We start from the raw sequence: 12,888 nt of genomic DNA on the forward strand, positions 1-12,888 counted from the left end.
GCTCATCGTACACTCTCTAGCTCAAGTCTAGAAACGCAACTTTGAAAGCCAGTGATTGGCTGAGGAGGTGACGCGCCTCCAATGGCTCCAGTATGATGACGTCACGATTGCACGTTTCCATTCAAATTTGCTAAGCCTAATCTGCCTATAATAACTAGGCCTTGGTTTCATTTACATATTTATTTGCAAAAACATTTACAGTGATTTTTCTTCGTATTAATATGTAAAAACAACCCAAAATCTGACAGAGATTTTAAAGTGTCTACATTTCAATAAGATTATTTAATTATTTATTTTCAAACTATATGGGGGGACATAAATACTCTTTTTTAATTAATAATTAGCCACGAAACAGCTCTATTTTAATTAAGTTCAAATTTTTACTTTATAGGAAGGAGAGAAAATTCTAATATTATTACTACATTTAAATAGTCGTTTATTTATTTATTTATTTTATTTTTTTTGGAAGTATATTAATTATTAACTGTACATTTTTTTTATTCATATACCAGTAAACAATGTGTACAAAATGTTTATGGTCATTTATTTGTGTGTCCTATTTTTAAATGTTCAAACACTAAAACCTACTCTCTATTCTTTAATTAATTAAATAAAAACATCCAAATTAATTAAATTATATTGGAAAAATCTCCGCCTATAAAAAGCTGCATTTTTTATTACAATTTTAATTAGTGTTAAATTAATAAATAGATTAAATTTAAATGAGGTTATAATTAATTAGAGTTATCTATTAGAAAAAATGCCTAAGCCTAATCTTGGAAATAATAATTAATTACGTAACCAATTAAAATTAAAGATGAATATTGATAATTAATTATTTTAAATTTAATTTAATTAAAAGGAAATGGAATAAAATTAAAATCGTAATTAATATTTATTTTTTATTTTTTAATTTTCAATGATTAAATGTTTTAAATAAAAATCTTATTAATTAATTAATTTTTACATATAGAAATTAATTACGAATTAAATTAAATTAATTTAAATTAAATACAGTCAGGTCTACACTATTATGCCGATTATTTGATTAACGATGATTATTTTAATCCGCATTAATTATTTTGTATATTTATTATTAATTAATTAGCTTTCCATATAAAAAGTTGTTGTTTTTCTAAATAATTTTATTTTCAATCTATAGTTTTAATTTCTATTTCTGATAAAAGTGATAATCAAAAATTATATTTCAAATCATTAAAGTTTCCATTTGAAATATTTAATTCTGTTTAATTTAATTTAATTAAAGCAATTAATCTTAAACATGATTTTAAGCAAACTAAACTATTTTTACAAAATTGAAAATTGAAAATTGTGGCTTTTGTATTTTGAAATTTTAATTTTATTCAAAAATAATTAAACATGGCGATATATTACTTACTTAATTAATTTTAATTAATTAATCCATTTAATTTTAGCGTATAATCTTGATTGATTTGTTAATTAATTATTTTAATTTTTAATTCCCATGGCGACACTTGGTCCAAAAAATTTCACGGTTTTTTTACGACTTTTTGCCTTCTTCTCAAAAATACTCGATCTTATTAAGTTCTTAACGAGTTTAAAGTTTATAAATTGGCACAGATGGCTTCTTTTTTAAATCGCAGTCGAATATTTAACCCCCCAATGTTTGTTTGTTTGTTTATTTCTTTCTTTGTTTGTTTTTTACGCAAAAAACATCAAAACAATTCATGTTTTTTTTTTTTTTTTTTTTTTTTTTTCACTTACCGAACATTTTTCTTTGAAATTTCTTCTCATCATGGACTTCAGGGATGATTTAATTAGTAGAATATTTTGGGTTTAATTACCGTATTTTAATTAATTAAGGGGGGCGGGGCTTGCTGCATTGGATGGCATTAATTGGATTTTTTTTTTTTGGAACTTTGGGAGGTCACTAATAATTTAATTTAATTTTGCAGGATTTTTTTATTTTTTTTGTTTATAGCTTGATTAAGTCTATGAATCGCAAACAGGTCATGTATTGGGTTCGATAACGTCCGAGGTGGCTGTGAAATACGACAAATAAGGGCAAATGGCTAAAAGAATGGCCAGACACAGCAAAATCAATGGAATCACCGAACACGCAGAAACCTGCAAAAATTAATCACTTTTTTAACCCTTTTTTGGTTTAAATTACAGAGATTTGTTTCTAACTGGCCTATTTTGATCTATTTTAAATTTTAGTCCTTCCTAAGATGACTAAGACTAAGTTAATTAAATTAAATCCCTAATTGTAAATTGATATTGATTTTTATTATTTTTTTATTAAACTTTTAATTTCTATTTCTATAGTATTTTGATATTATTTTATTATTTTCCCAATTTTGGTCCCTTCCAAGGTTGCTAAAGTGCTAATAAATTCTATGTAATTAGTTTGATTACTTACAGTCTTGGTCTGGTAGGCAATTAGTTGCATTTCTTCACTGACAGCTTTCAATTCCTTCTGTAATATGGCTTTCTTTTCATTGCATTCCGCGTAACTTTCTTTAACTGTAAATAATTCTTCTCTCGTCTCTTCCAGCTACAAACAAACAAGTAAATAAATAAATGAATGAATAAATAAATAAATAAACAAATAAACAAATAAACAAATAAACAAATGAATAAATAAATAAACAAATGAATGAATAAATAAACAAATAAATAAATAAATAAATGAATAAATAAACAAATGAATAAATAAACAAATGAATAAATAAATAAATAAACAAATAAACAAACAAATGAATAAATAAATAAACAAATGAATAAATAAACAAATAAATGAATGAATAAATAAACAAATAAATGAATAAATAAATAAACAAATAAATGAATAAATAAATAAACAAATAAACAAATAAATGAATAAATGAATAAATAAATAAACAAATAAATGAATAAACAAACAAACAAATAAATGAATAAACAAACAAACAAACAAACAAACAAACAAACAAACAAACAAACAAACAAACAAACAAACAAATAAACAAAAAACAGCTACAAATAAACAAAAAACAAAGCAAAAAAATAAACAAAAAAACAAAGCAAAAAAATAAAAAACAAAGCAAAAAAATAAACAAAAAACAAAGCAAAAAATAAACAAAAACAAAGCAAAAAACAAATAAAAAACAAAGCAAAAATAAATAAAAAACAAAGCAAAAAATAAATAAAAAACAAAGCAAAAAATAAACAAAAACAAAGATATAATAAAAACAATAAACAACAAAAATTAAATAAATAAATAAACAAAAACAGCTACAAATAAATAAATAAACAAAAACAGCTACAAATAAATAAATAAACAAAAAACAGCTACAAATAAATAAATAAACAAAAAACAGCTACAAATAAATAAAAAACAAAGCAAAAAATAAACAAAAACAAAGATATAATAAAAAACAATAAACAACAAGAAATAAATAAATAAACAAACAAACAAACAAACAACACAATCTCAAGGATCTCAACAAAACAGATAAAAATGAGCAATTACTTCTTTCTCTATGCTTTCCAATTTAGCTTCCAATTTCAAATAATCATCCCCTTGTTCTGAACTAACGGAACTTTTAAATTCCTTCACTTTCTCCCTTGAATTATCGCTGATTAAAACAATAATAATATTGTCAATAAGTTAATTAACAAACCCAGATGAATAAAACAATCAAAACAAATAAAACCAACCTTTTTTCTTGGTGAAAAGATTCAACTTTGGCTTTCAAAGTATCGCAGGCTTTGCTTAAATATTCTGAACTATCTGGACGTCCACTTGAAATTTTACCGCGTTCTTCCAATATTCGAAGTTGTTCTAATCATAATTAAAGTTAATTAGGTTCAATTAAATTTAATTAAATCGAATTAAATTAAAAATTTAAAATTAAAACCTTGAAGAGACGTTATTTCGTTATTTTTCTCTTCTAAAAGCTTTTTTTGTTCTGTCATTTCTAATTGAAGCATTTCTGATTTTTTATCAGAGTTTTTACAAGAATTTAATACTTCTTCCAATTCGTCTTTAATTAAAATTAATTAGAGTTAATTAGGGAAGTTTATTAATTATAAGAAATACAGACCTTTTAAACGAATGACTTCACTTTCTAAAATACATTTTTTCTTTCTTGTTTCATCTAAAAGTTCTTTTTTTAAAAAGAAATTTTTTATAATTTTTGCCAGAAATTAATTTTTAATTATTAATTAATTAATTAAGTTAATCAAGGAAATTAAGCGTTAATGAGTTAAGAACACGCATTAATTAGTGAAACCAAAGTCATGATAAAAGCTTTGGCTAAAAGAAAAGCCTTTGCAAACAACAGACTTAAATTGAACTCTTAACAAATCATGCAAATTAGTTACATGCAATTACAAATAATTATTAATTGCCATGCAATTGCACTTTTGTTAAGACTTATACCTTTAAGTATTACAACAGTGCATGCCAAATGGTGCAAATTAATTTCAAGTCCATCAATCTCAACTACAAAAGGGGTTAATTAAATGTTAATTAACAAGAAAACAAACGCAACAAAACCAAAATTAATTACAAAACAAAAAACAAAAAAACAAACCAAAACCAAAAAAAAAAAAAACCAAAACCAAAAAAAAAAAAAAACCAAAACCAAAAAAAAAAAACAAACCAAAACCAAAAAAAAAAACAAACCAAAACCAAAAAAAAAACAAACCAAAACCAAAAAAAAAACAAACCAAAACCAAAAAAAAAACAAACCAAAACCAAAAAAAAACAAACCAAAACCAAAAAAAAAAACAAACCAAAACCAAAAAAAAACAAACCAAAACCAAAAAAAAAAACAAACCAAAAAAAAACAAACCAAAAAAACAAACCAAAAACCGAAAAAACAAACCAAAAACCGAAAAAACAAACCAAAAACCAAAAAAATAAACCAAAAACAAAAAAAAAAAAAAACCAAAAACCAAAACTCAAAACAAAAAAATATTATTACAAAACAAAACCCAAAAGAAACCAAAGACATTAATTAAGGAAAACCATTAAAATTAAATATAATTAAGTCAGTAAAATTAGTAATTAATAACTGCATTTCATAAGGACAAAAACAGGCCCAGAACAACCTAACTTAATCTAAATTAATGAATTAATTAGGTTAATGAATGAAGTTAATTAATCTTACCCTTATGATGTTCTATTTCAGCTTTGAGTTCCACAAAGATATTATGCTTATCGAGATCATTAGAATTGTTCTTCATTGTTTCATGACCTTCATCTTTCCCATTTTCAGTGAAGAGTTTAGTTAACAATGTATCACTCGTGTCTTCCTTCTCAACTGTATATTGAACAACATTAATTAATAATTAATACATTTCAATTTAAATTTAAATTAAATTACTAACATTCTGGACTTTTATCAACTAAACTGGGATAATCTCCACTATCATCTAGTTTTTCCTTTTGAGTTTGGTCATAATGAGCTTTTAAACATGTCAATTGACGGCTGACAAAGTCCTTATCCGCTTGTAAGGCTTCAACCTATAATTAATTTTTAATGGGAATTAATTTACAATGGGAATTAATTTACAATGGGAATTAATTTGCAATGGGAATTAATTTACAATGGGAATTAATTTTTAATGGGAATTAATTTACAATGGGAATTAATTTACAATGGGAATTAATTTACAATGGGAATTAATTTTTAATGGGAATTAATTTACAATGGGAATTAATTTACAATGGGAATTAATTTGCAATTTAATTTACAATGGAAATTAATTTTTAATGGGAATTAATTTGCAATTTAATTTACAATGGAAATAAATTTTTAATGGGAATTTATTTACAATTGATACGTGATTAATAATTAATTATAATTTAAATTAATTAATCACCTTGGCTAAGAGGGCAGCCATATTTTCCTTCAAACTGACAACTTGTTCTTCCAAAAGTATTTTAACTTCAATAACTTTGTTGGCTTTTTCCTCTTTTTCTTCCGCCTCCTTAAAGTTAATAATTAAATAAATTAATAGGGCGTTAATTAAACTCTAATTAAACCATAAATTAATTACTCTTAATTTTTGCGTCAATATTGTGATTTCTTTCAGATATTCATCAGCTTTCTCAGCCAATAACTGAATTTCCTTTTGAGCTTTCTCATAAGATTCCCTTAAATGTTGACCTTCTTCTTTACTAGTTCCTGACGTATTCTGTTTAATTAACATTAATTAACATTAATTAACATTAAATAACATTAATTAACATTAAATAACATTAATTAACATTAAATAACATTAATTAACATTAAATAACATTAATTAACATTAAATAACATTAATTAACATTAATTAACATTAATTAACATTAATTAACATTAATTAACATTAAATAACATTAATTAACATTAAATAACATTAATTAACATTAATTAACATTAAATAACATTAATTAACATTAATTAACATTAAATAACATTAATTAACATTAAATAACATTAATTAACATTAAATAACATTAATTAACATTAAATAACATTAAAAAACATTAATTAACATTATTTAACATTAAATAACATTATTTAACATTAAATAACATTATTTAACATTAATAACATTATTTAACATTAAATAACATTAATTAACATTAATTAACATTAAATAACATTAAATAACATTAATTAACATTAAATTTACTTCAATATCTTGAAGTTTCCGTAAAACTTCTAATTTTTCTTGAAATACTTTTATTAACGATTCCTGAAAAACAAAAAAAATTAAAAAATTTAATTATAATTAATATTAATTAATATTAAATAATAATAATTAATTTAATTAACCTTGGCCGTATTCTGATAGCGGTCTTTATCTTCTAACAATTTGACAACTTCCTCCCTCAATTTTTCATCAGAAACATTTTTAGAAACGGTTATTAATTGACTTTCTAAATTTTCTATTCTACTAATGAGTCTATCTTCGTCTATTAAAGCCTGAAATTAACAATTAACGGCATTAATTAGGCTTTAATTAACATAAAAATTAATTCTAATTAATTACCTTCCAATTAGTATTAGAAGCCTCAAATGTATTATTAACCATTTTTTGTAATTTGGCTAATTTTGCCTCTAATTGTTGTTCTCGATGTAAAGCTTCCTACAATATTAATTCCAATTAATTTAATGTTAATTAAATCTAATTTGGGTTAAGTTCAGACCTGTAAACATTGAGATAATTGGTATAAATCTTGAGAACTGATTGTTGAGCCATAGGCATTTGTAACTCCCGTAGTTGGACTATTAATTTAATGATAATTAAATTAATTAGATAAATTAACTAATAAATTAGCTAATAAATTAGATAAATTAACTAATAAATTAGATAAATTAACTAATAAATTAGATAAATTAACTAATAAATTAGATAAATTAACTAATAAATTAGATAAATTAACTAATAAATTAGATAAATTAACTAATAAATTAGATAAATTAACTAATAAATTAGATAAATTAACTAATAAATTAGATAAATTAACTAATAAATTAGATAAATTAACTAATAAATTAGATAAATTAACTAATAAATTAGATAAATTAACTAATAAATTAGATAAATTAACTAATAAATTAGATAAATTAACTAATAAATTAGATAAATTAACTAATAAATTAGATAAATTAACTAATAAATTAGATAAATTAACTAATAAATTAGATAAATTAACTAATAAAATTAGATAAATTAACTAATAAAATTAGATAAATTAACTAATAAATTAGATAAATTAACTAATAAAATTAGATAAATTAACTAATAAAATTAGATAAATTAACTAATAAATTAGATAAATTAACTAATAAATTAGATAAATTAACTAATAAATTAGATAAATTAACTAATTAATTAGATTAATTTAATTACCTAGCTTTGGCTTCTTTTCCATCAGGTAAGAATAATTTTAAAGTTGCGATAATGCAACCATGAGTTACTATATTTAACATTAATAATTATTAAAAATTAATGTTTAATTTTAATTAAGCGTAATTAAGCAATTAAATAACGAATAACTACGCCAACAAACATCATCAGAAGGAAAATTAAGTACATTGACTTCTGATGAGATAGAGGACAGGAAAATTTGAAATAACAGAACACTGAACAATTAATGAGAAGAGGAAGTAAAAGAATGATAGCCACATCACGTTTTAAAGCAAATGTTTTGGATTTAATTTAATTTAATTAACTTAACTTAATTGCTTACCCCCTTTTGATTAAATTAAAATTAAAATTAAAAAGATGTATTATTTAATTTTTTTTTTCTTTTTCTTTTTCTTTTTTTTTTGGTTTTTTTTTCTTTTTCTTTTTTTTTTCCTTTTTTATTTTTTTTTTCCAAAAAATTTACTTTAAATTTTACAGAGAAATAAAAAAATACCTTTACGTGTATTTTCAACAACGTCGACTCCGAATTGAACAATGTCGCCCGAACAAACCTCCCTGGCTTGTGATTCCTCCGATCCTTTACTCAACCGTTGGTTGTTAATGAAAGTTCCATTGCTGCTTTTAGTGTCTTGAAGGAAAAACTAATAAAACATTGAAATTAAACCCATTAATTAATCAAATTAATTAAAAGCAGAGCTGTGCTAATTAATTAGTTAGCTAATTCAATTTCTAATTAATTAGCAAAATTTACTAATTGAAAATGGTAATTGAATTTTAATTACCTTAGTGCTAATTGAGAAGTAATTCCAATTAATTAGTATGATTCGGAAAGGTAATTATCTAATTAAAATTTAATTAGATTTAGGATTAACTAATTAGCCAATTGGATTTTCAATTAAACTTTTACGCCAATTTGTTGTAAAAAAAATTGAGGAATTAATTCTTTATTCATCTATTTGAATATGAAAAAGCCTTATTATATCGACAAGGAAACCTTAGTGCTACTCTAAATTTTTCAGCTCCTCAATTATGAGAGAATACTAGTACTAGTAGAAAATTTCGTAGTTCGCAACTGGCCCATTTCGCAATTCCGACTGATTTACCTACTCGAATTAATAGCAGTGCGCATGTATTTACTACTCAGGAGTCCATTATAGGAACTGTGCAATAAAATGAAGAAATGAGACAAATTTTAACATGACGGAACACTCGAGGCCTGTCTCATTTTTCGAGAATAATTCATGGCTTCCGTACCCGTTTTTCAATGGCATTAAAACATTAAACTTTGCATTACCAAAGTACCAAATCCATGGGCACTTTAAACTTTTATGTTTACTTATGGTTTATTTTTTACCTTAATTAGAAAATAGTAATTCTAATTAATTAGTTTGATAAATAAATGTCTAATTTCTAATTGAATTGAATTAGTTTCTATGTCTAATTGCTAATTGGCTAATTAATTAGTTCATAAATATTTCCCTAATTGCTAATTGGCTAATTAATTAGTTCATAAAGATTTCCCTAATTGCTAATTCTAATTCAATTAGTTGTCAGCTAATTAGCACAGCTCTGATTAAAAGAACAATTTCTAAAATATTAATTTATAAAAAATCATGTTTACCTTTCCATTTTCATACCACAATAAAGCATGGTTCCTGGAAAGAACTTTACAGTCGAAGATGGCATTTGAGGAACCAGGTCTGCATCTGGCTACTGATCTGCCGATCTTAACGGGTTGATCGAGAACCAAATGTCTTTCTTGGAAAGGATGGGAGTTTGGTCTGCACATCAAAATGGCATGGGGTGCTGCCCCATTATTCCCCAATGTCACTTTTTTCTCCGTTTCATTGTTCGGCGCGTCATCGGTCGTCGTGATACTTATTTTGGGGATCTCCAGGTCAGGAGCGATTCTCCGGTAAACTACCATGAACGACCCTCAATTATATCGCGATTATAGGCCTGCCAAACATCTAAAATAAACAATAGTGTTCACAAATATCTTTTCTATTAATTAAAAGCCATTTATTTACGCTAATAATTAATTATAATTAACTATTATTTAGGTATAATTAGTGAAAAACAAAAAACTAGCCTCAAAAATATGAACTTCAACAAACTAGGAATGTTTTCCCAAATACAAACATCTAAAATAAACAATAGTGTTCAGAAATATCTTTTCTATTAATTAAAAGCCATTTATTTACGCTAATAATTAATTATTATTAACTATTATTAAACTATAATTAGTGAAAAACTAGCCTCAAAAATATGAACTTCGACTATCAATGTTTTCAGTTCACAAATACAAAAGGGTTTAACGCGATGTTACTAAGTCTATATATAATCTTTACTAGTTTGGCAAGACAGGGAGTCTGGCCAATTAATATTCTGGCATGTTAATTAATCGCCTTGAGGGTAATTAACCAGACATAACGAGTAAAAGTAGTTTTTTTATACTACTTTCTTTCTACTAGGCTACGCCTTTTTCTTTTATTGGATCAAGGATTTTAAGAAAAGCTAGCATGCTTAAAAAATGGGCCGAACCTTTATCTGCCTCAACCTATTAATAGATTCTACTCCCAAATTTCGATTGCAAAAAAAAGATAATTAAAAAAAACAGAGCTTAGGCCCAGGGTTAAAAAGTTAGGAGGAGAGGACCTAACGCTAAGCCTTGCCATAGATCCGAAATTAAAACGTATCGAATAAAATTTTGATAACTCACATTTTGGGTCTCGCATTTATTTTGAGTGCATGTACCTTGGTACATTTTGAAGAACGGGATTAAACATTAAAACTACGCGTTCGAATTAAGATAAATAAGATTTAAAATTCTATATGATTAAACTTGTTTACAAAAAAAGTTGTACTCTCTCTCCCTAGAAATCCCGAGACTGGGAAAGTAAGTGACTCTTTTACGGCCTCTGATTGGACAAGATTGACCATTCACGTAATAGCAGTTGGTGACATCTATTAGTACTAAAACAAGCCGTGAAATTTAAAAATTAATTTTAATTTAAATTGAATTAAATAATTAAATGGGGATTGTGTTATAGGGCATAGCGATTTTGATTCCAAACTTAATAACTAATCGAAATCAACACTAAAACAATAATACATTTGAAATGGCGGCAATTTGAAACCACTGAAACAATGGACCATTTACTCAAAACACTTAAACTTAATTTAAGAAGCCTAATATAATAAATATTAATGAACGTATTAGTTGATAGGACTAAAATCTTACTGTACATAATTTTCCATTCAGTTTTAGTTCTTAAATCCATTGCTATCTTTCGGAAACCGTACAACTTCCTGTTAGCAAAATCGGAAGTTGTTCAAGTCACGCTGGAAGTTGAAAAAAACTGATCTCAAGCATTGATTAATCGAATATATTTCTTAGAAAACCTCATTTGAACTAAATAAGAAACTAAATACATACACGATGCTGTCGAAGTTCACTTACTTTTTAATTATTTCCAGCTACTGTAAGTTAATTAATTTTAAAAATAGACCAAATTAATTATCGACATAGAGACATGATTAACAAATACTTTTATTAATTAAGTAATTACAGAGATTAATTGCGCCACTTTTAAAGAAGAAAAATGCGAACCCGCTCTTTCCGACGATTGCTTTCAAGACGTTCTACGTGATTTGATAAACATTATTGATTTTCGACATAATTTGCCTCGAAATGTGACCATGAAATCAGTACAAGGATTTTGTTTGTAAGTTTAATTACTTTTCCCCTAATTTTCAGTAATTTATTATAATTAATCCGTTGCCAGGTCAATGCAAGACGCCCTGGACTGCTGCGAAAACGTCATGGACTCCAACGAATGCAAAACTGATCCAAGAAAAGCGTCATTTTCGGAATGGATGCTTACGTTCAAAGTTACATTCAACTATATGTGCGTGGACCACAGAGACAGATTAATGGGTAAGAGTTAAGCCTAATGAAGCGGGGAAATAGGCTTAACAAGAATTAATTTTACAGATATATTTTTATCCGTAAATTGTTGGAATGTCCAAACGTTTGTTGAATGCGTCGAAATCGCTGCCGGTATTACGAAAGTCGAAGATGTTTTCTTTAAACCTTTAAATTTGGAGGAATGCCGGTAAGTTAGAATTATTTTAACCTAAGCCTAATCACTTTATTAATTAATTAATTGAAATTTCGTAGCAATATCACGCATGGATTTCATAGATGCGACGATTATGCCAAAGTAGGTTCGTGTAGAGAAATGAATGAAGTCAAAGCGGAAGTTCAGGACATGATTCAGGTTTTCTTGGGTGGATCTCACTGCGTAGCCCTGGAAAATAAGCAACGTAATATTGGAAGCATTTTATTTGTGCCTAATGTAATTGTTATGATCATTTTTATCTTAAATGTATTTAATTTTCATTAAAAATAAACCATAATTGGACAGACAAACGTTTCATAAGCCTCCCTTTAATATTGGTGTAAAAGTTTCTATCCGCGCCTGCGCACTTCGACTTAACGACTCGCCGGCAAATTGCCCCTGTAAAATTGACTTTCCCGTGTTTAATCCAAATAATCCAATTAAAGTTAGAAAAATAATCGACAACTATAATTAAAATAATTTAATTTCCATTTATAAACAGTCTGGCTACCCGTGGAGATAAAAAAAAATTGGTAGTTCAAAGTTTTAAATTATCGAAACTTGTATTTTAATTTTGGGTATCGACTCTCTGAGCCTTGCCCATAGAAAACAACGGAAAATTCAAACCATAATCGGCGGGAAAAATTGTAACGGTCAAATTTTTAGGTATTATAAACTATTTATATTTTAATTAACTTTAGTTTAAGTTTAATTTAGCGTTTTTATTTTAGCATTGACTTCATACGAGAGGAACAACAACAAATGGCCAATATTTAATTTTAATCAAAGTTATTGGCGAATTGTCACTTGGTTTCAAGTCTTTTGCCAAAAAGATTTGGATTAATTATCACGTGAATATTAATTTTAC

At 25.4% G+C, this 12,888-nt stretch overlaps 2 protein-coding genes across 5 annotated transcripts; one reads left to right on the plus strand and one right to left on the minus strand.

The window, feature by feature from the left end:
• Nucleotides 1-165: 165 nt before the first annotated feature.
• On the minus strand, nucleotides 166-10,794 carry LOC149653852 (uncharacterized). Of its 4 annotated transcripts, none has more exons than XM_089846785.1 (18): nucleotides 10,619-10,794; nucleotides 9,518-9,816; nucleotides 8,396-8,537; nucleotides 7,879-7,945; nucleotides 7,172-7,250; nucleotides 7,015-7,110; nucleotides 6,798-6,947; nucleotides 6,655-6,717; nucleotides 6,034-6,171; nucleotides 5,857-5,964; nucleotides 5,362-5,497; nucleotides 5,142-5,294; nucleotides 4,071-4,133; nucleotides 3,885-4,010; nucleotides 3,685-3,808; nucleotides 3,497-3,602; nucleotides 2,405-2,539; nucleotides 166-2,109 (listed from the first exon to the last, which is right to left on the minus strand). In XM_089846785.1, the coding sequence occupies exons 1-18, from the start codon at nucleotides 10,632-10,634 to the stop codon at nucleotides 1,993-1,995; spliced, it is 2,118 nt and encodes a 705-aa protein (XP_089702911.1). In that variant the 5' UTR covers nucleotides 10,635-10,794; the 3' UTR covers nucleotides 166-1,992. The 4 variants fall into 4 exon arrangements, with proteins under 4 accessions (XP_089702911.1, XP_089702910.1, XP_089702913.1 ...); XM_089846784.1 differs by having other exon boundaries at nucleotides 8,390-8,537; XM_089846787.1 differs by having other exon boundaries at nucleotides 8,390-8,537; nucleotides 9,518-9,855.
• Nucleotides 10,795-11,252: 458 nt separating this feature from the next.
• Nucleotides 11,253-12,331, plus strand: LOC149653853 (uncharacterized). Its single transcript, XM_089846664.1, has 5 exons — nucleotides 11,253-11,381; nucleotides 11,462-11,624; nucleotides 11,685-11,836; nucleotides 11,894-12,014; nucleotides 12,080-12,331. Exons 1-5 carry the CDS (start codon nucleotides 11,339-11,341, stop codon nucleotides 12,303-12,305), a joined length of 705 nt encoding a protein of 234 aa, XP_089702790.1. The 5' UTR covers nucleotides 11,253-11,338; the 3' UTR covers nucleotides 12,306-12,331.
• Nucleotides 12,332-12,888: the final 557 nt, after the last annotated feature.

The sequence above is a fragment of the Phalangium opilio genome, unplaced genomic scaffold (genome assembly GCF_054372755.1).
Source record: "Phalangium opilio isolate 3A_F unplaced genomic scaffold, DU_Popi_V2 ptg000081l_1, whole genome shotgun sequence".
In the NCBI taxonomy this organism is placed as follows: domain Eukaryota; kingdom Metazoa; phylum Arthropoda; class Arachnida; order Opiliones; family Phalangiidae; genus Phalangium; species Phalangium opilio.